This window comes from Staurois parvus, unplaced genomic scaffold (assembly GCF_062004578.1).
Source record: "Staurois parvus isolate SC_StPar_1 unplaced genomic scaffold, SC_StPar_1.0 ptg000619l, whole genome shotgun sequence".
In the NCBI taxonomy this organism is placed as follows: Eukaryota; Metazoa; Chordata; class Amphibia; order Anura; family Ranidae; genus Staurois; species Staurois parvus.
In genome coordinates this window covers 1,920,429-1,939,376 of record NW_028318415.1, presented here as the reverse complement: position 1 = coordinate 1,939,376, position 18,948 = coordinate 1,920,429, and the positions used below count along the sequence as shown (strand labels likewise).

Genomic DNA, 18,948 nt, shown 5'->3' with positions numbered 1-18,948 from the left:
AGAAGTTGTCAAACAAATCTGATTTCTTTTTATGAGGAGGTGAGCAAAACCTTGGACAGAGGAGTGGCTGTTGACGTGGTATGCTTGGATTTTGCAAAAGCGATTGACACAGTTCCCCACACACGGCTAATGTGTAAGGTAAAGTCTACAGGCTTGGAAAAAATCTGTATGTAAATGGATAGAAAACTGGCTAAAAGATTGTATTCAGAGAGCAGTGGTTAATGATTCATACTCTGGAATGGTCTAGGGCAGCAATGGGCAAACTACGGCCCGACGGACCTTTTAATCCGGCCCGCGGAGCTAGGCTCCCGCTAGGCTCCTCTCACAGTCCGCCCTGAAGACTGGTGTAGCATGAAAATCTGTCTCCTATGAGGATCTGTCCCCCTCGACGTATCTGCGCATGTGCCGGAGATCGCCGATCGGCTGCTAATGCCTGAAACTGGCACATGCGCAGATACGTCGAGGGGGGCAGATCCTCATAGGAGACAGATTTTCATGCTACACCGGAACGGCGCGGGAACATGGCGAGAGGAACGTGCGGAGCAAAGGTAAGTGAATTGACACAGGGGGGACTTGGGGACTTAATATTGGGGATGAATTAATATGGGGGATGAATTACTATATGGGGGATGAATTACTATATGGGGGATGAATTACTATATGGGGGATTAATTACTATGTGGGGGATGAATTACTATATGGGGGATGAATTACTATATGGGGGATGAATTACTATATGGGGGATGAATTACTATATGGGGGATGAATTACTATATGGGGGATGAATTACTATATGGGGGATGAATTACTATATGGGGGATGAATTACTATATGGGGGATGAATTACTATGGGGGATGAATTACTATATGGGGGATGAATTACTATGGGGGATGAATTACTATATGGGGGATGAATTACTATATGGGGGATGAATTACTATATGGGGGATGAATTACTATATGGGGGATGAATTACTATATGGGGGATGAATTACTATGGGGGATGAATTACTATATGGGGGATGAATTACTATATGGGGGATGAATTACTATGCTTACTATGGGGGAATATTACTATACTTACTATGGATGACACATACACATCATTCATCTACTCTTGGTCCGGCCCCCGGGTCCAATATATGAACCCATTGCGGCCCTCAAGTCAAAAAGTTTGCCCACCCCTGGTCTAGGGTCATTAGTGGTGTACCCCAAGGTTCAGCGTTGGGACTCTTACTTTTTAATATATTTATAAACAATATAGGGTCTGGGATTAAAAATACCATTTCAGTCTTTGCAGATGACACCAAGCTGTGCAGTGGAATAACGTCCTTACAGGATGTCGCCAACTTACAAGCCGACCTCAATGCACTGTTTAATTGGGCAACTATGTGGCAAATGAGGTTTAATGTTGATAAATGTAAGGTTATGCATTTTGCGACTAAGGATATGCAAGCATCATACATACTAGGGGGGGAATATAACTGGGGGAATCAATGGCGGAGAAGGATCTGGGAGTTCTGGTAGATCACAAGCTTAATAATAGAATGCAATGCCAAGCTGCGGTTTCTAAAGGCAGCAAAATCCTCTCCTGTACTAAAAGAGGTATAGATTCCAGAGAGAGATATCATTTTACCCCTGTACAAAGCATTAGAAATACCTCATCTGGAATATGCAGTTCAGTTTTGGGCACCAATTCACAAAAAGAACATTGGGGAACTGGAGAAAGTGCAGAGAAGGGCAACCAAACTGATAAGAGGAATGGAGGAGCTCAGCTATGAGGAAATATTAGAGGAACTGAATTTATTCTCTCTTGAGAAGAGGAGAGTAAGGGGGGACATGATCAACATGTATAAATACATCAGTGGTTCATATAGTGAACTCGGTGTAGTTATTCACCCTGAGGTCATCACAGAGGACAAGGGGGCACTCTACATCTGGAGGAAAAGAGATTTAATCTCCAAATACGGAAAAGTTTCTTCACAGCAAGAGCTGTAAAAATGTGGAATAGACTCCCTCAAGAGTTGGTTCTGGCTAGCTCAGTGGATTGCTTTAAAAAGGCCTGGATTCTTTCCTATACACATAATATAACTGGATACGAACATTTATAGGTAAAGTTGATCTAGGGAATATCCGATTGCCTCTCGGGGGATCAGGAAGGAATTTTTTCTCCTGCTGGAGCAAACTGGATCATGCTTTGCTGGGTTTTTTGCCTTCCTCTGGATCAACTGTGGGTATGGGAATATAACTTTTTTTTTTTTTTGGTTGCACTGGATGGACTTTTGTTTTTTTTCAGCCAGACTAACGATGTAACCACGGAGTTAGCAGAATCAGTCTGCAGCTTGACTGGTACAGCTTCTGTAGCACCGGCGGGATCAATGCCAGAGGGGGGAATGCGTATGCCAGCTCGAAGTCCCATTCCTGTGCTAATGCGTCCAGACCCCCAGACCTCTGTTCCCAGGAGAAATAACGCATCACTGCTCCACATTGAAAAAACTGAGAAAACGCATCACTTTCCTGTTTTTCCTGCAGGCAAAAAGGTCTATTTCTGGGCTGCCAAAAAACAGACTTAGCTGCAAAAAGACCTCGGTATTGAGTTCCCACTCTCCCTGGTGGATTAACTGTCAGCTGAGAAAGTCTGCTTCCATGTTGGATGAGCCCTTTATGTGGACCGCGGACACCAAAAGGACCCTGCTCTCCGCCCATCCTAGAATCTCCTGAGCTAGGTCCAGGAGCTTCCGGGATCTGGTGCCCCCCTGATGAGTAAGGTATGTGACTGTCGATATATTGTCCGACAGAATTTGGACTTTGTTTCCCCCGATCCGGTCTTCGAAGGACATCAGGGAGTGACCTACTGCCAGCAACTTCCTGTAATTGGAGGTGGTCCCCCTTAGGTGTGGCTCCCATGGGCCCTGGGCTTGTCGGTCCTCTAGATGAGCTCCCCAGCCCCACTCACTTGTGTCTGTGGTTCCCTGCACTGGGTCCCACTGTGCCCACGGTCTTCCTTCCCTCAGATTCTGGGGCCTGAGCCACCATCTCAGCGAGTCTTTTTACATTCTCTGGGAGTGACACCCTCTCGTCCAGTGATTCCGTTTTCCTGTCCCACGAGGATAGAAGGAAGAACTGAAGCTCCCTGAAATGTAACACTGCCCACTCCACAGCCGGTATACAGACTGTCATGAATCCTATCACTCTCATGATGTGCCTCTGGGAGCAATCTGGAGCCGTTATCAACCCGGAAACTGTCCCCACTACCTTGTCAGTCTTTTATTGGGGTATGAAGAGCTTCTGGGGTCCACTACGTTCCCCAGGAACACCTTGGTCTGGGAGTCAATAAGGGCTTTTCCTGATTGACAAACCACCCCAAAAATTCTGAGGTGAGGATCACTTTTTCCAGGACTCTCAGAACTTGTTGCTGTCAGAACTCATAGATCAACAGGTCGTCTAGGTAAGGGATGAGGGAAATCCCTTGAAGGTGTAAATATGCCACTACCCCAGCCAGGACAGGTGAAGATTCTCGGACTGGCTGCCAGCCCGAACGGAAGGGCTCGGAACTGCCAATGACTGACCCCCTGTTCCGTGAATATAACAAAATGTAAGAAAGCTTGGTATTTCGGGGCAATGGGAACATGGTGGTAGGCATACCTAAGGTTCACCGTGGCCATAAACACTCCAAGCAAAAAGTTCTGTACATTGTAAATACTTTTCATACAGAACTTTATGTACCGCAGGAACCCATTCAACCTTCTTAGCTTTATGATCAATTGTAATTTCCCCGAAGGCTTTGGGACTGAGAAGACATGGGAATAAAACCTCCGGAAAAGCTGGTCCGTTAGCACAGGGACAATTACCTCCTGATTCGCTAAATCCCTGATCCCTACCAAGAGACCCTCTGCCTTTGTCTTGTCTCTGGGGGGACAAGTCAACACAGAGGAATGAGGGGGAAAGTGAAGAGAATTCCAGCTGGTATCCTTCCCTTGTCGGTCTTTTCTTGTGACTGACCCCCTCTTGGATCCTCGAGAGACGCAATCAATTACTCTATGCATCCAGGCATCAGTACTCCTAGCGATGCAAGCGGATGTTAAAACTCGGGCCATAGTAGCCACCGGAATGTTATTGTCTTTTGAATCTAAGTGTGCTTCAGACCCAAAACACCCTTGGTATGATGTCCTTCCTCTACTCACAACTCATGTCAGCCACCTCACAACATTTGCCCGCCTATACTCAAAAATGATCGACAAACCTGGGACTCAACCTGGAAGCATCTGACTGGGCCCTAACCTGGGAATCCACCAAATCCTGCTCTACTAACATACTGGCAAACAGAGATGAAATATAATTTCTTTTAACTACCTTGTCCCTTCAAGGGTGGCCAGATAAGCTTCTGGGTGTTCCTCAGTATGTTTAGGTACCTGCGGACAGGTTGGCACATTTTCTACACACCCTGGGTATAAATAAATTTGAATTCAAGTTCCATTTTTTTCACAGCAGCCAAGCAAACAATTGCGAAAGTGTGGGAGATTGCCATTCTATCTTCAACTGACAAAACAAGGATCAATGATGTTATCCACTAGCACATCCAGGAAAAACACCTGGACAAGGTCAAATGCTTTCAGACTATTTGGAGGCCATGGATTTCCCACCACCTCATTGCAGGATTTGACCAAGATCTCCTATTATCTTAACAACCTCTACAGGTCTGTCCAAACGCCCACCCCTCCCATCTTTTTTTTTTCTCCTTCCTTCCTTCCATTTCCCTATACACCTAGGCTGCCTAATTACAAATGTTCTTAACAGCTCATATGTGTTTTCTGTATTGCTCACATAGGCCTTTTCTACTTTGAATGACACAACAATCATACTGTGTATTTAATTAGTGTATTGTGGAATCATTGGCAATTGCATTGCATTGCCTTTCTACTTTTTAGGGTTCATGACACTTGTTTGTTGCAAATATCAATATACTGTAACCATACAAAATCTAATAAAAACATTGAATGAGAAAAAAAAATGTAAATGCAAAATAGTAAAAAAAAACGAAAGAAAAAAAAAAAATTATCTGTACTAGAGTTTTCATACAAATATTCACATGCTTCTCCTAATATGTTATATGAATATTAATCCTATTTTTCATTGCAACATTTTTTCTTAAAGTGTTACTAAACCCACAACAGTAAAATCAGTCTGTATATGCAATAAAGCATGCTTGATATACTCACTTCCAGTGCCCTCCTCTTATCTCTTGATAAGACATATCGTGTGAAGTCACTGTGCACATACTCAGTTTGGTGTGTATAGCTAGAGAGGGTTTTTTTTTTTTTTTTTTGCTTAAGAGAGCGCATATGCTCAGCACAGGACCAATCAGCACTGTCCAGACAGAGGTCAGGGGTTCTGCATCCTCCTAGAGCAGAAAGAAAACTCCTCCTACAAGCTTTAACCAGTTATCTGCTGCATACTGATAGAACTAACTAAGCCCCTTCACACTGATCATTTTTTCAGTTAAAAAAGCAGAAGAAAAGTGCATCCCTTTAAATCCTGTGGAACTCTTTTACACAGTTTATAGTTTTAGTTTGCGTTTTTTAAAAGTTCTCTTTGCTGCACATTTTTGCTGAATGTTTGATGCGTGTTTAAATGGCCATTTCACATTGATCAGTTTTTAATGCGCTTTTGTTCAGGTGTTAATAGGGTCATTTGCATTTTTCTTCCTTTTTTTTTTTTTTTTTTAAACAGAACAACAAAAACGTATCATTATGAAAGCAGCCGAAATAACAGGGTCTGTACATTTTTTTTCTCTTCAAGACCCAGACCATGACAGAATGAATACTTTTTTTTTTTCTTTACTCCAATCACAGCAATTTGTGCTTAGAATCTCTTCTTGCAGTCCCTTTTCTTGGTTATATAGTGATGCAATGCTTTGCATAGATGGTTTATATCACTATTTTACCTTCAACAAAGGCATGTTGCATTAACAACCAGGTGAACTTACCTTAAAGTATTCCAAGAGATCTCGGCAAGTCACCTTGTTTCCACCAATTTCTTTTTCGACCAAGCTCTCAGGAGCAAGTAGTAAAGGAACTAGATGTTGAAGCTCCTTTTTGAACTCTTCATCTATGTCTAAAAGAGATAATAGCATTTCAGAAACCAAAGTATTAGATGAATATGCACAAATATTGGTTGGAACAGGAGAGGAAATTGGGTGGGACTAGCTAAAAGCTACATAAACCATTCACGATATTTAAAGTCCAGGTTTGATGGAGTTGGTTAAAGCGATAGGTTGGCGCCAGTGAAGACCTCTGAGGTTCAGGATCCAAGCAAACCTTTTCAAAGTCTGAACCATCTGTGCTGACTGTGCCTTAAACTGGATATCTGAGCCATGATGATAGCACAGGGCTCTGAAGACAGACCTATTGGCAGGGCTACAAATTAGAAGTGTTGAAAACCCACAGCAGAGTGAAGAAGTCACCTCTGTTTTGAAAAAAATAGAGACATGTAAGTATGTGTTCTTGATATCTACAAAGGTCAGAAAGTCCTCTTGATAAAGGCAGATTCTAAAGCAAATAAAGGCATTCAGGACCTTGAGATATAAGATAGGGCATATGACTCCTTTTGGTTTTGGATCTGTGAAAAGGTTGGAAAAAAAACCCTCAAACCTTTTGGAAACAAACTGGGGCGAAACCCTCCTGCTTCAGAAGAGCAACAAGGGCTGTCTGAAGGTATGCTAATAGGAGAGGTGACACCTGAAGGTTGGAAGACATGAAGCGAGGAGGCGATTGACATCAGACCTGAAGCCTGTTGAAACAAACTCCCATACCCAGGCATCCGAGAAGTATTTTGTCCAAATGTTTGAAAACAGATGTACTCCACTTTGAAAAGTGGGGGCATCCCTTCATGCTAAAGAGGACTTGTCTGCAGGTTTGGGGAATTTAGGGGCCCCAGGGTTTGCGGTGAAAATGGGCTCCTGATTTTGCCATAATGAAAAGAACTCTGTTTCAGAGAATTATACTCAGCTTGAGTCCTAGCCTTTTTCGTTGGGGTAGATAAGTACTCTTATTCCCCAGTAACATTCATTATAAGGGCGTTCAAGGCAGGACTTCAAGAGAACTTAGCTCTCAAAGGGCTTGTGCAGCAAATGCTCTTTACATGCCTGCTTAGCAGACCAACTTTTCAAACACCGTCCTATGCATGTTTGCTGATCAGAAACTCATATGGAAAAACAGGACTGAAGACATCCACTAATATACACAATAGTGTAGGACTTTTGGCATGCACTCTAAATCTCGTTCAGAGTAAAGCTGGATCCCTTGCCAAGAGTTCTGTCCATTTTTCTAAGGTTTGAGAAACATTAATGTCATGTCAGATTGTAATACAGGGCATGCCAGGGACTCTGGAAAATCCATGTGCATAGGAAAAGCTTTAGTGGTCTTGGAGAACTTTGACTGGTATCAGCATTAGAACCCATGGGCTGTATTTCCATTTATAAGTTGGCAAGCACTGCCTCATAAGTCATGGCAACTTAAAAAAAGCTCTGATGATTCCTGTAGAGGATGCACTAGTTTTTAAGGCAGGATACTGCCAGATCAACTGCGGGACAGTCCACTTCCTAATTAAGGCCTCCTCGAATGGATTTTGGACCTCAAATGTTTGGAAGGTGTAAACAGTTTATCTGTTTTCCAGGTAAACGTTTCTCAGTAGAGAAAAGATGTCCACCCTCCTAGGATACTAGCAAAACCTGAGTCATACTAGGAGTGGAGCTATACAAGTCTGGAATTTTTACTGTCCTGTGAAATACTTGGAGAACAGTACAAAACAGAGATTGTATTCATTGACCATGGGCTATATACAGCTACCTTCAGGTGACTGTACACTAGCAGAGAGGGGGAAAAAAAAAAAACCCCAAAAAAACAACACTTTCTAGGGCAGCCCCTATTTTTTTTTTTTTATATATATATAGCAAGCAATAAAGGAAAGGAGAGGGGCCTGTGTCCTGTATTGTACTCCAAGATAAGGAATTTACAAACAAGTCAAAATTACAATTATCTTAATTGTACAGTGCAATACTTGCATTCACAGACCATGCAAGGTACACATGCAAAAAACTAAAAGGAGTGGGCAGCAACATAACCAACAGGCTCACAAGAAAACAAGGGTATAAGAACCCAAACAAAACACTCAGATAACACCTTGCAGTTGAAACTCGAGTCAGCTGAGGCCTGAACATCAACCTGATAGAAAAAGTGCGAACAGAAGACCAGGTGGTCACCTTTTGAAATCTGGAATGCAGATGCTCGATTCTGAAAAGCCCAAGAAACACCCACAGGCCTGATGGAATGGGTTCAAACAGAGAAAGAAGGAAGTCTGTACCCGAGGGCAGAGACCCTGGAGAGAAGTTGCAGGATTCATCTGGCCGTATCGCGGGAAGCAGGGTGCCCTCTACAAGGGCCCAAAAGGAAGTACACACAGGTAGACTGACAGCCCTAACCACACCCAGGCAACGTAGAGTAATTTCCACGTCATGTTTTGGGACAGGATAAAGGGAATCAAGAACAAAGTTCTCATTGAGGTGGAAAGAACCAGAGACCAATTTAGGTAGGCAGGAAGGTTTTGGTCTCAAAATCACTTTGTTCTAGTGCAAAACAAGAAAGACACATGCCTAAAAGATGTAAGGTTGCCTTTCTGGTTTCCATTACAAGTGAGGCCTTCCAATGGAATCTCTCAAACTGGATCAATAGGAGGTCTCTGAGAGCACCAGTTTGAGATCCCAAAGTGACACAAAAGCTCTATTTGGGGGATTTATGAGCAAGTCCCTGAAGAAAACTCTTTATCAGGGAATGTGAGGCAAGAGGTTTCTTGAAGAGCATGAATAAAGCAGAAACCTGCCCCGTAAAATTTACTTAAAGCCAGACACTGGTCAAGAGAAGACTGAAGAAGGGCCAAAATACAAGCAATATAGAGTATTCCTTGGGAATTCCGGTCTTCACACAAAGCAACGTAAGCATTCCAAGTACAGTAGTAAATCTTATAAGAGTTGGATTTTGTTGTTCTGAGTAAAGTAGGAGTAAGTCAGAAACACCACTATCCTTTAGGACTAGGGTTTCAGCAGCCATGTGGTTAAAGCCAGTTACTGAGAAGCAGGATGGGCCCAGTAAGTCTGGCCTGTCTGAAAGAGGCCATGGCTAAATCATCAGAAGTTCGAGTAGGTCGATGCACCACATCTTTCTGGGTCAATTTGGTGCAATGAGAATCACCAGGAACCCTGTTTCTCTTCCATTTAGTGCAGTAGTCAAGAGAGGATCTTCATCAGAGTGAAGGCATAAACCAGCTTTAACTGACTCCAAGGAATCACCAGAGAATCTACTGGGAAGGATAGAGGATCCATGAGGCATAGAGACCACTACACATTGATGGCTTAGGAAGAACTCCTGCTAATTGTCAACTCCTGGGGTGTGGACAGCAGAGAGAGCTGGAATGAGAGTTAGGGCTCGTTCACACTTGACTGTTTTACCAACGCTTGCCAGACGCCCCTATAGCGTTTGGCAAGCGTTGGTCCAGCGTTTGCAGAGCGTTTTTTTAACGCGCCACATGTGCGGTTTAGCAGCGGTTGCTAGGCGTTTGCCAAGCGTTAAAAACGCCCCACAAACGCCTATAATGAAGTTTAAATGGTGTTACCGCTCCGCAAACGCGCCGCAAATGCCAGCTGGGCGTTTGCGGAGCGGCACCATAGACTAGAATAGGAGGCTTCAACGCCTCCTGACTCTACCAGAAGCGTCTGTTTTGCCGCGACACTACGCTAACGCTCGCGTTAGAACAGCACCATGTGCTGCAATGTGCAGAATTGTCCGAGACGTTTGGGAAGCGGTAAAAACGCCTCTCTGCCGCCTGCACACAACACTAGTGTGAACGTAGCCTTACTGCACAGGGGTGCATCAGACTTGTTTTCTTTAGAGTAGCTTGATTCTGGTGACCCCTTGATAGTTTATGTAGGCCACTGCTGTGGCATTGTTCAACTGTGGCCTGACTGAGTGACCTTTCAGAAAGGAGTTCCACTATGGTAGATATAATCTGAAGGCTCTCAGTTCCAGAATGTTGATGGGAAGTTTCAGTTCCTGTGAGGACTATTTCCAATGGCCAGTCAGGGAGTTGTAAACTCTGTCCTAGCCTGTAACACTTGCATCTGTTGTCAATTTTCAGAGCATGTGAAGGAAAGATTTCCCAAACCCCAGGGCAGGACTGGGGATCCAACATGTCAGGGAGAGCTCTGGCTGGACAGAAGCATTGAGCGATGCAAGGATCGGATTTACTTGTTCCATGTCATGAGTATGTTGGATTGCAAAAGTTTGGAATGAACCGAGGCCAGGGCAACGGCCTTGTAGGAGGCTCCCATCAGCCCCAAAACTCTCATGTAGAGGCAAATTAAGAGGTATCATTGTTAATTGAAGGGCCGCATATGGAACCTTAGGAAAGTAATTTTCTCCAGCGGAACAAAGTTTTCTAGCTTGGGCTGTGTCCAATATTAGACCAAGGTACTCCAGAAGGTGTAAGGGCTGGAGAGCAGACTGAGTTAGTTAGCCAAAGGTTTGGTCCTTTGGATGTTGGCAAGGATGTGGCTAAGCAGTTCTTCAGCAGGAGGTTGTCAATGACACCTGTGACATGCCCTGTGTTCACAGAAGAGTCAAAAGTGGTTCTGTAAAAAGTGCTTTTGTGAATACTTGGGACGTAAAGGAAAGCCCAAATGGTAATTGAACAAATTGGATGTTTTTGTCTTCCACAGCAAAACACAGTCATGATGTGAGAAGATGAGGACATCCTCTATGTCCACTGATGCCAGAAACTCCCCTTTTCTAAGAGAAGCAATGACCGATCTTATAAATTCCACCCAGAATTTTGGAAGATGATTCTGTGTATGCCCCCATTTGGTTTTGGGACTGAACAGTTTTAAATTGAAACAATTACTCTGAATTAACTGGTACAATCACTGGTACAAGCTGGTGAAAAATGGTCAAAAAAACTGCCTTCTTTTGGACTAAAGCTGACAGATTAGAATGCAAAAAGTGAGCAGGGGCAGAGATGGAAACTATTTTGTACCCCCTTGAAATGACAGATTGGACCCAGAGGTCTGGGGTGTCTCGGATCCAGACTCGTGCAAACACTAACCATTATTTCCAAGGTGAGGGGAGTCCTTGCAACAAAAGAAGTATTAAACCTTGGTTTGGAGTAGATGCCTGGGGAGAGCAATTAATTAATTTTTCTTGTGGAGAAAAAAAAAAGTACCTTTCCCCCCCAGTGAACTCCTTTTCTGAATTTATCCAGGGATTCTCCAAAATGGCATTCATTGTCAAAAAGGCATATGTAGAAAGCTTTTAACCGAAAAATCCTGTGCATATGCAGGGAGAAGAGGTATATTCTAAAGACTAAAGGCAAATTACATTCTCCTGAGCGTCAACACAAAACAATAATGCTAAAGACATCAGTTGCAGCATTCAATGACAACAGGGTCATCAAAGACAGGTTACAGGTCACGGTTCATCTGTCTTCACTAGTTTGCAATAGTCTGGCAAACAAACATGACAGCAATAGCTGGCTGCAGGGCTGGGCCTGCAAGAGCAAATAAATTCTTTAATAGGGCTTCAACACACCTATCAAAGAATCCTTAAAGAGGGAACATCCTCAATAGGAATTGTAAGGTGCTCTTTGAGAACTGAAGCGGCAGGATCCATTACCAGAATAGCTAATCCTTTTCTGTAGGATAAATTTAGCAATAAAGCTTAGGAGGAGTGCACTGATCCCAAAAGTCCTCAGAATTAGTCTGTGCATGTATTGGAAATTTAGCCAGCCCACAAGGGCTTAGTTAGGCTATGGAGAGTCAGGTGCCTAGATTGCGGTGTAAAAGCTTGGCCCCCTCAGCGAGTGTCTGAGACATAAGGGCGTTGGCCAAAACCGGGAAGAGGGCTGAGCAAGCAATCGTAAACAGAGTGAGGGATCAATTACACCTTTCTTGTCTTTGGGGCCTTTGAAGGAAGGTGACCCCTCTATTGGTATAATGGTTGCCTTGTTTAACCTAGAGACAATGCATAGGTCTGCAAATTGCCCCAGCCCAGGTACCTCTGGGATCCAAACTGCCCATGTATATTGGATAATCATACACAGCTGCTGCATACAGGGGGAACCTCAGCTGGACTCACCATAATGTGACCCAAGACAACCGAGAGGCCGTGCTATAAGGAATCCGCCAGCTGAGAGAAAGAGGGCTGAAAGGAGAATCGCGCCAAAAACTAGGCCAGAGTACCTGTACACACCGCCCCCTCCACACAGGTCCTGCACATGAGCCAACAAAGACTACCGCCATGTGGTCACCATTTGATCATCAGCACAATGGCCGCCATGCACCCATCCAGGCCCTAATACATGGAAATATGACCTTAACCAAAATGCCCGCAAACCCAGACCACTCAAAAATGGCTGCCAACCTGGTTAGAGGCAAAATGCTCGATAGCTCCCCCCTGCGCACCCAACAAAAATTGGCCGCTGAGGCTACAATAAAATGGCTGCCGACCACCAACCTGGTTCATGGCAGGCCCTGGGGAAGAATGGGGGGACCCTGTACTGCTGAAAGACAACTGCCCCAGCAAGAGTACACTTTTGCTGGCCCCAGCAAGGACTGAAAGGAGCCCAGCTCACCCAGGGCCAGAGCAACAGGAGAGGAAGAAAAAAAAGACTTGGCCGCCCTGGTCCAGGATGGGGCTCGTCATAGCTGACTCAACGTATGGCTCAGGGTCTGTGTGCGCTCACTGGTTAGGCTGGGGTGACTACCAGGATCTAGATTATCCAGCCTGTCACCCAGCCCGGCTGTTGATTGAAGATTGTCACAGGAAAAACAGAAAAAAAGAAGGGAAAGAAAAAGTATGGAACCACAGGTCCCAACAGGGAAAATGAAAATGAGGAGGAACTCAGTAAGCTGTAGGTTAAAGAAATCCTGGTGGGGGGGATTTGGGTGTTAATGGGAGTAGGAGAGTTATAGCTACCAGCATTTCACAGTCTCTAAACATGGGGAAGAAGCTTTCTATATAGAATAACAAAACGCTCACCTACTAATCTACCATCAAAATAGGGGTTGGTAGCAACTTTAAGACCCGGATGAGGCAAGAGGAAACAGCTGATGTTAGTAAAACAAGAGTGTATGTGTTTCCTGACATTTTGCAGCTCTTCGTGCTGATTCTGTTTCACCTGTTGGGCAAAGCAAAATACAGATTATGTTAAAAATGATCTCATGGCTATCTCTATACCACAAATATATGTTGCGCTCCTAAATACTTCTCAATAAATAATAATTAAATTATTACCATTAAATTAATTCAAATTATGATACTAATAAAAGTGTATGATTAGGCTATACACGCTTTCGGTTCACTTTCCCTGGAACCTGCTAGACATATACTTTTGCTGGTGAAATAGGGAGATCCTTCCTTTAGGAGTAATGGATGTATCCTCTGGTGGCTGATTATCCCCTCAGGGATTACACACTCCTTTTGTTATCCCAGACCTCCTAATTATCCTCTCCTTGTGTTACTCCGCATGCAGGAAGAAATAGAGGACATAGTGCTTTACCTTTTAAAACTTTTTATTCCCACCATCCAAGTATTAAACTCACATTACACAGGTTTAAGTAACACAATATCCCACTGGAAATCCTCTGCTGGCCTCCGAGTCATACACCTGCCGTCTATCGTGTTGTGCGGCTCCTCTCCGAGTGATGACGTAGCCCCTCCCCTACGCGTTACGCCTCCAATCACGTGGCTTCATCAGGGGGTTGTGATAGGGGGATCATCTAAATGCGTTTTAGTTGAGGGTTATTAGTTGGTTCACTATTTTTATTATATTAAATGAGAGTACTATGAATATAAATGAAATTGAGGGTATTAGTAAGTACATCATGTCACTAATAGATGATTTATGAGCACTTGGTAAAAAAAAAAATAAAAAAATTTTTTTTTAGAGAAGTATTTCATGTGGAATTATTTTGATATTTATTTGGAGGAGATTGATTAGTTGAAACTATCTATTTAAATATTTTTTGGTATTCATACACTTTTATTAGTTATTTGTATCATAATTTGAATTAATTTAATTATTATTTATTGAGAAGTATTTAGGAGCGCAACATATATTTGTAGAGATTTCCAACACAGTTGTAGTTATGTGTTTCATGTTTGCGATCCTCTAGTAATTATCACACCTGTGGCGCGCAAGTTACTCGGATTCATCTATACCTATCTCTATACCACATCACCCTGATCGCTGCTTCTCCTAGACACACTGGTTGGGAGAAGAAGGTGGGATATCAGAATTTTGGAACACTTAATTGCTTTAAAAAAATTATTCTCAACTGCACTCTAAGTAATGCAAGTTCATGTTTTCAGGATATCTTTAAACATGTACAGTCAAAGTTGATTTGTAGCTCTGCTGAAACAGTTTTGTGCTCCACACATTCATGCATGGCTTAGTCATAGACCTCACTCTCCTTTACTACAGCCACTACCCGATTGTTGGCCCAACCAGAATAATGAAATGAGAAGCGTTTTTTTTTGTTCAGACTGCTGCCCTGCCTTTCCCAGCAAGAGTCCTACTGTGCAGAGGATTACAGGAAATATAGCAAGAGCAAGACATATTACATTAACAGCATTTATATGTAAAATATATTGAATTTTATTTTAAAAAATCTGGATTCAGTTTTTTTTATATACATCTGGCTGGAGTTTAGAACTCTGATTTAAACATCTTTTCATTGGTTAGCAGAGCCATTTAGCTTTTTATTCTTCCATGTGTATATAGCTTTTGTACGTTTACAATTTTTTATTGTTTGGGGGGGGGATTGGAATTTGGACTTACCTGTAAATTTTATATCTTGGGAGCACAGTACAGGAAACAAAGCAAAATACTCAAACCCTGGGTTATAGGCACATACGTTTAGGTGAGTGGACACTGGCAACACTTTCAAAGGACAAGGCCCCTCGGTGTCTCTACTATAACCCTAACACTCTGCAAATTCTCAGTTCCATAGCAAGCAACGTACTAACCAAAAAATGGCCTGTGTCCTATACTTCAAGATATGGAATTTACAGGCAAATAGATTTCTCTTATCTTAATCATACAGTACAGGACACAGGCAAAGTATTTATAGACCCTGGGATGTCCACTAGTAAGGAATGAGAAGGGTGGATAAGAACAAGGCAAACAGAACTGTGCCAACGGGCCCAACTGATCCAAGTTTAGCGTGCTGCTAAAATTGGGCATCCACAAGGTAGAACTTAGAGAAAGTATGAATAGTGCTAGATTGTCACAGCTGGGTTACAGAGGCCTGGTGCCAAAATGCCCTTGAAACTCCTACCAATCTGGTGGGATGGGCTCATAGTGCAGGAGGAGATTTACACCTGAGAAAGTAAGCTCTAGTGATCAGATTTCTTATCCATCTCGTAATGGTGGACTTGGAATCAGGATGTCCCTTGCGAGGTCCTGAAAACAGAACAAATAGGGAATCCATCTTTCTGATCAAAGCTGTAGCTTTGAGGGAAACTTTAATGGCTCTGACTACATCTAGGCAATGAAGAGAAATTTCCTTAGAATGCAGGGCGTAAGGATGGTACAACTGAGTCCTCATAAAAGGTGGAAGACTGACACCACCTACAGAAGAACAAATGGCCTTGGGTGTAAGACAAAATTGTATGAAGTATGAGGAACAACTCCTTACAGGAGAACGCCGCCAACTTAGAGGCACACATGCCTAACATGATAGGCTACTTTGCAGGAGAAGTGATCTAAGGGAATATCCAAAAAGGGTGGTTTTTGCAGGGCAGAGAGAACCAAGTTGAGATCCCAAGGAAGCACAAGGTGCTGCAATGGAGGGCTTAATGCAAGATACACATTGAAGAACAGATTTTACAAGGAAGAGCAAAGTCAGTGGTCTTTGAAACAGAATGGAAAAAGGCACTTCGAGAGTGATTAAGGCCAAGTTCTGGTCAGGACGTGATTGTAGAAAGGCCATAATGCGAGGCACAGAAAATCTTCCTGAAAATTGCTTTTCTTGCTTTCAGAAAGGTAGGGAAGACAGACTCAGAGACCCTTCTATATTTTAAGACCTGGGTTTCAACAGCCATGTCAATAAAAGGATAAATTCACTGTTGGGAACATGTAACATGTTCCCATTGCTGCAGACGCAGCCCGAACTCCTCCTCCCTGTGACAGCAGTACAAGCTGTCTCTTTTCACAGAGTTCTGTGAATGAATGAATAGCTTTAGCATTAGCGGCTGTCGGCTCGTAATTCTCAATGAACTACCACGTCGCTGTGGTAGTTCACGCATTCTTCCAGTTAGTATATCTGCTTGTCCGTACATCCCATATGGGCAAGCAGATTTACTGACAGATCTGCAGATTGCTGGTGAAATGGTTTACAGGCTCCTTTTGACCAAAAATAATAAATGTACATATTTTTTTTACCTGCAAAACATGCGCATTTATTATTTTTGGTCAAAAGGTTAACTTACCCTTTAAAGCCACAGAAGCAATTTGGAATAGAGGGCATTAATATGGCAGATTTTGCCTGTTGGGAAGAGGCCAGGGAATGTCGGCTAGAAGTCCGAGTATGTCTGTGTACCACCAAAGTATGTCTGACATCACCAAAAGGCCACACATAATATTCAGTATATGTAATGCTTGAGAGAACTGTCAGCAACTGCAGACCTAATAGAGGAAATTAGGGTCATAGAGTGTGGTCATGCTACATTTTTGGCTTGGGATATGCTGCAGAATACAATATGAAGCTGAGAACATGTTATGTGAGGCTAGTAGAGATCAATGCTATTACCCTAACCTTCCGGCCAATGGTTGGGCACCAGAGAGCTTACACAGACCCCATTATCAGCTCACTGTGATCGTAAGAAATTTAAGGGAACTTCAAAAGAACAAAAAAAAGTTTGACCAAAACAGAACTCATACCACCCCCAATAATAAATAGATTCCATCTCCCTCTTGAGAGCAATAATTACAAGGCAGTCATTCACAGGTAACTCTAAACGAATGACCTGTAAAGGTTTTTTTAAGCGTCGACTGAAAGTTTTGTTTAACGAAATGCGTCGCCATTTCACAGGCACATGCAATTATATTCTAATTACTATCAACTTGGCACAACCTCGTGTATATTTTACCAAAAATTAGGTAATCTATTGCATCTGTGAGCACTAAAATGAACTTCAGTGTATTTTTTTAAAATGTGGGGTTGATACACTGTTGAGCTGATATTGTGACACATTAAAAATTGGGTCTACCACCATTTTATTCTCCAGTGTCTCTGCTTTCAAAAAAATAAATGTTTTGGAATTTTAACCAAATATTCAGGCCTAAAATATGCACAACAACATGTGCAAAAAATATAAAAATGGCTCTGGCAGCAAAAGGGTTAAAGAATGCCCAATACTCAATGCCCAGCAGGATGTAGTTATTTTAGCAACCCCTACTGCTGTGCAACCTATTGTAAATTAAAAGCTTTCATATACTTATTGAACAGCCCGGCTAGGCTGCAGGTGGGGTTGGACAAAGGGGGGGGGGGGGTCATGTGAGCCCTCTAACACTCAGAAGGGTCTTCAGATGCTGACACGGAGTGGCAGGTACCTCAAAACACTTCTTGGATGGCGATAGCACTCAAGTGTCCTACCAGCTGCAGGTCAAGCTGCACCAAGACTAAAGTGGACGTTAAATAGACACCATCATCTTGCCCATGTATCTGTAAAGGTCACTACCCTTATTTCAGTGGTCGCTACTGCAAAATACTCAGTACTTCCAGGTAAGCTACTTCTTCCCAAGATGCACTGCTCAGGTCTACTAGAGAACTGCTAAATCTGAGCAATGTAACATGAAGGAGGGGTGACCTCACTGCTCCCTTTAAGCTCTGACACCAGAAGACATCAATTATTTTAAGGGTAGCTGCAACAGCTTAGGCAGAAGAGCTCTGGAGAGGGGAGCATAACTTAGCTGAGCTTCACACAGATACTGTCCCATTGAGGGGTGAAGGGGGTGGATAACAGAAACTGTAAAAATCATGTCTTTCTGAGGGTTTAAGGTGAGCATGTAAGCTGACAATTTCCTCCGTTGGTTACCTGTAATCGCTTTTCTAGAAAGAGATTTCCACCTTCCAAGCCGTATTGATGTTCATAAGGATAACTCCAATCTCTGATCAAAAACATGAGGGTCTGTAATGACAATACAGATTACAAATAGAATTTTACGAAAAAAATTAAACATTGACAAGGTTTAATCTAGCATACCTGAAATGCCAACAAATTATCGAGTAACCCAGTTTTGCTTGGATTATTAAATCAAGAATTCAAAAGTTGAATAAAAATACTGTTGAAATGCTAAAAAATCACCAGAAAATGCATCCATGCCCAACTAGATGTACTTGCACATAACTGAAGACAGTTTCATTCCTCCACATTGCCAAAATGTCATGCCATTCTAATCAACCAAGGGACCAGAGGGGGGAAGAGTTGGCGGCTTTCAAGAAGTACTGTAACTTTGCCCAGTTAGAACATCTCAGTATTTGGCTCAGGCAGGGACACTGAAAGCTGCTGCAAGTATGTACGTACATGCACCTCCAGGTGCATGTAATTTATGCTCGACAGCCATGTACCACTTTAAAGGCAAGCTCCATGTCATAAAGGTGTATAGACCAGGGCAGGGTAGTGCAGTCAGTTACATTGTGCTCACTTCTCTTCACCTGATACAGAGATTGTCAGACCTCAGAACAGGAACCTTCTGCTTCCAGCACACCAGTTTGAAGGCAGCCAATGATGACTTAACTGTACCAGTGGTAGATGTCATTGACTTGCTGTGTGCAGAGCGGTGTGCTACAGACAGGCACCTACTGGCTGCCAGATTTTACAGATGATAACATCTGGACCA

At 42.9% G+C, this 18,948-nt stretch overlaps 1 protein-coding gene across 3 annotated transcripts in view; it reads right to left on the bottom strand.

Moving 5' to 3' along the window:
- The window catches only part of ATL2 (atlastin GTPase 2), a 153,404-nt gene that overhangs the window by 34,609 nt on the left and 99,847 nt on the right, over window positions 1–18,948 (bottom strand). For all 3 annotated transcript variants that reach the window (XM_089693271.1, XM_089693270.1, XM_089693269.1), the window contains exons 7-9: window positions 18,144–18,236; window positions 13,083–13,221; window positions 5,987–6,114 (exon numbers count right to left, since the gene is read on the bottom strand). In XM_089693271.1, coding sequence (XP_089549397.1) covers window positions 5,987–6,114; window positions 13,083–13,221; window positions 18,144–18,236 — 360 coding nt within the window. The remainder of the gene's footprint in view (window positions 1–5,986; window positions 6,115–13,082; window positions 13,222–18,143; window positions 18,237–18,948) is intronic.